General features: G+C 30.0%; 1 protein-coding gene across 1 annotated transcript in view; it reads left to right on the top strand.

Moving 5' to 3' along the window:
• The window catches only part of LOC115241438 (protein unc-13 homolog 4B), a 33,525-nt gene that overhangs the window by 26,952 nt on the left and 3,459 nt on the right, over positions 1–3,114 (top strand). The window contains exons 5-13 of the mRNA XM_029817202.1: positions 1–25; positions 238–416; positions 738–782; positions 866–1,025; positions 1,304–1,827; positions 2,012–2,161; positions 2,238–2,375; positions 2,461–2,652; positions 2,743–3,037. Coding sequence (XP_029673062.1) covers positions 1–25; positions 238–416; positions 738–782; positions 866–1,025; positions 1,304–1,827; positions 2,012–2,161; positions 2,238–2,375; positions 2,461–2,652; positions 2,743–3,037 — 1,708 coding nt within the window. The remainder of the gene's footprint in view (positions 26–237; positions 417–737; positions 783–865; positions 1,026–1,303; positions 1,828–2,011; positions 2,162–2,237; positions 2,376–2,460; positions 2,653–2,742; positions 3,038–3,114) is intronic.

Raw genomic sequence — 3,114 nt, 5'->3', positions numbered from 1 at the left:
GTTGGAAGAAACAAAAAATCTTGAGGTAATTATTTTTACAATTAATTTTTATAGAGAGATAGTATTAATAATTTTATAATTTTATTGCTTATGTTTTAGCCACCAGAATTACATCTGAATGTTGAAGTGATCGAAGCCAAAGAACTAGTTTCCAAACGGTAAAAGAATTATTTTTACAATTAATTTTTATAGAGAGATAGTATTATATATTTAATAATTTTATTGCTTATGTTTTAGCCACCAGAATTACATCTGAATGTTGAAGTGATCGAAGCCAAAGAACTAGTTTCCAAAGATTCTAACGGTAAAAGTGATCCTTTCTGTGCCCTTTATCTCGAATCAGCCCCAACCAGAAGATACAATACTGCCGTGAAAACTTGTACACTCAGTCCAATTTGGGAAGAACATTTTGAATTGTGAGTAAAATATTCATTTTTCTACTTTTGTGAAATAATCAAGATATTTTAAATTTATTATCATATTTTCAAATTTTTGGCAGAATTCATTAATCTTTTTAAAATATCTAAAAAAGAGTATACAAGCGTATGCGAAATATTTTAAAAACAATAATAAAAATTTATATGCTATAAAAATTTTATTAGTATATCAAATGTCCTCTAAAGTTAATAAATTATATATTATATTCTAAAAATAGTCAAAATCTAAATTTTGCCTTGTATTTAAAAAAAATTTACATCAGATTATTGAGTTATATATTTTAATTATTTATTATTTAGACGATTGGAAGATTCTGGAAACGACATCTTGTGCCTTGAAGTATGGTAAGTTATACTGTATACTGCTTGTATAAAATATATTATTATTAATTATTATAATTCCAATATTCCAATACAATGCATTCCAGGGATTTTGATGCTGCCGAAACCGTGCCTGAAAAAATGAGCAAAGTTAAAGATGTTAAAGGTGTTCGTGGCTTAGTTAAGCTAGCCAAGGAAATTGCAGTAACGGCTACTACTGGTAGTCATGATAATGAATTCATTGGTCGATGTCGAATACCATTAAAGGTAATCTAAAATTTAATTAGTATATATATATATATGTATATAGTATATGTTTCTGTAAACTTATTACTTATATATAATTTATATATATATAATATTTAATTGAAATATACATATGATGAACCACTTTTCTTCTTTTACTAGAAATATATTTGTTAATGAAACACTTATAGTATTGCATTTTAATATTATATATGTTATATAACATTAAAATGCAATGTATGATATTCTTGTATTTTTAATATTAATTATACGTTCTATTTATATATACATTTTTCTAGGATATACCAACAACGGGACATACTATGTGGTACGGTTTAGAAAAAAGGAACAAATCGAAACGTCGGGGCGTTGTGAAGCTCCGATTGTCCTTTAGCGCGGAACATAATGCACAAGTGGCCGCACAAGAACATCGACACCTGTTAAGAGTGTTGCTACTTCATGAGATTGAGACGGAAAAAATCGAGAAATACTGTTGGTGTGGTCGTTGGTCGGGACCAGCCGAAGCCCTCATTCTTCAGCACAGCGCTCAACGTGGTTTACTAGCTAGAAATCTCGCTTTGGCACAATGGGTCGAATATGCAAGGATTCATCAAGAGCATCCATTAAGTTTCACAATTTTTAATAAGCTCGCAATTGATTTGCTCAGACCAATGGACAACGGCTTGTTCTCTGCTGACGAAAATAGATTATTCTGGGATGCCACCAAGAAAATTTTGTATTCATGCTTAAATAGTATACGAAAAATTCGAAGACTAATTTTGGGAGATAAAAATGTCATGGTGCAATTATCCGCTATTTTAGGGTAATTATTTAACACTCCTATCATTTTATTAACTCTATTATATTACATATTTGATTTATGCTTTTCTATATTAAATAATATTAAATGGTAACTTGTGTGATTACCAGTAATAATTTAATATAGAAAAATTCTTCAAGAGGTAAATAAAATATATCTTTACGTAAATTTCAATTATTTTATGTAGGATATTATCATCCATATCTTCTCTGAAAATTCCTGAAGACATTGATCTCTTTCCGGTCAAAATGTACTCTTGGTTTTCTCAACCTGACGATGACAAAATGGATGTACTTCAAGCCTTGGAAGATACTATTATACAAAGCTGTGCAGAGTGGTAAGTGTATAGAATAAAACTTATAAATTTAAAATATTTGACAATTTTACTCAAGGCATATTTTGACATGTTCAAGGTTTGAACACATAGTAAGCAATAATTCTCCTGAAACAGAATCGGACGAAGATGCACTTAGAAATCAAATTAAAATAATTCAACTAATTAGATCAGACTTACAGAAAGCTATTGAGAATTATGACAAATTATTTATAAAGTAAGTTATTTTAAAGAAAATGCACAGAGTAAAACATACTCAATAAAATGCAAACAATATAATAGATCAATTACAAATTTTTTAGAAAAGTAAATGTTCCGTACGCAAGAATACTGTATATTGCGTATGAGAAGAGAATCAGTGATATGTGCATGATTATTATAGAGGATGTGTGTGCCAGATTAAAGCGAATTGAAGTTGATAGCACCGACAACGCGGAATTAAGCTTAGGCACAACGCTGTTTGAGCTTTATCTTACGCTTCAAAGATATGCTATGTGAGTTTTTATAATTATGCAAAATTTTTATTTGTGATATTGATAATTTAAATCAATTCGCTCATTTGATCATCGATATATTAATTACAGACTTGGTCAGGTACTTTGTGCCGAAGGACAGCTGGAGGAAATGAAGATACAAAAGTATTATGAGTGGTTTCGAGGTGGTGTCGCGCATTGGTTAGACATCGCAGTATACAAAGCACTTAGACGCATTGATAGAGCAGTCGAGATCGACACCTTGCAGGCGGTCGACAACAGCGTTCAGTATAGTTCGAGCGCCGTAGATACATTAACAACTTTTTATCAGATTAAAGTCTTTTGGACGCAGCTTGCGTGGCCAGACGTTGAAGGTTCCTACACGTTCATAGCAAAGATTATTGACGTAAGTTTAAAAATTTTTCTATCTAAGAAATTTAATATAATTAATATAATATATATACTTTATTAATAAAAAAATCA

This window comes from Formica exsecta, unplaced genomic scaffold, assembly GCF_003651465.1.
Source record: "Formica exsecta isolate Colony F162 unplaced genomic scaffold, ASM365146v1 scaffold489, whole genome shotgun sequence".
NCBI lineage: Eukaryota > Metazoa > Arthropoda > Insecta > Hymenoptera > Formicidae > Formica > Formica exsecta.
This window is presented reverse-complemented; position numbering and strand designations above follow the sequence as displayed.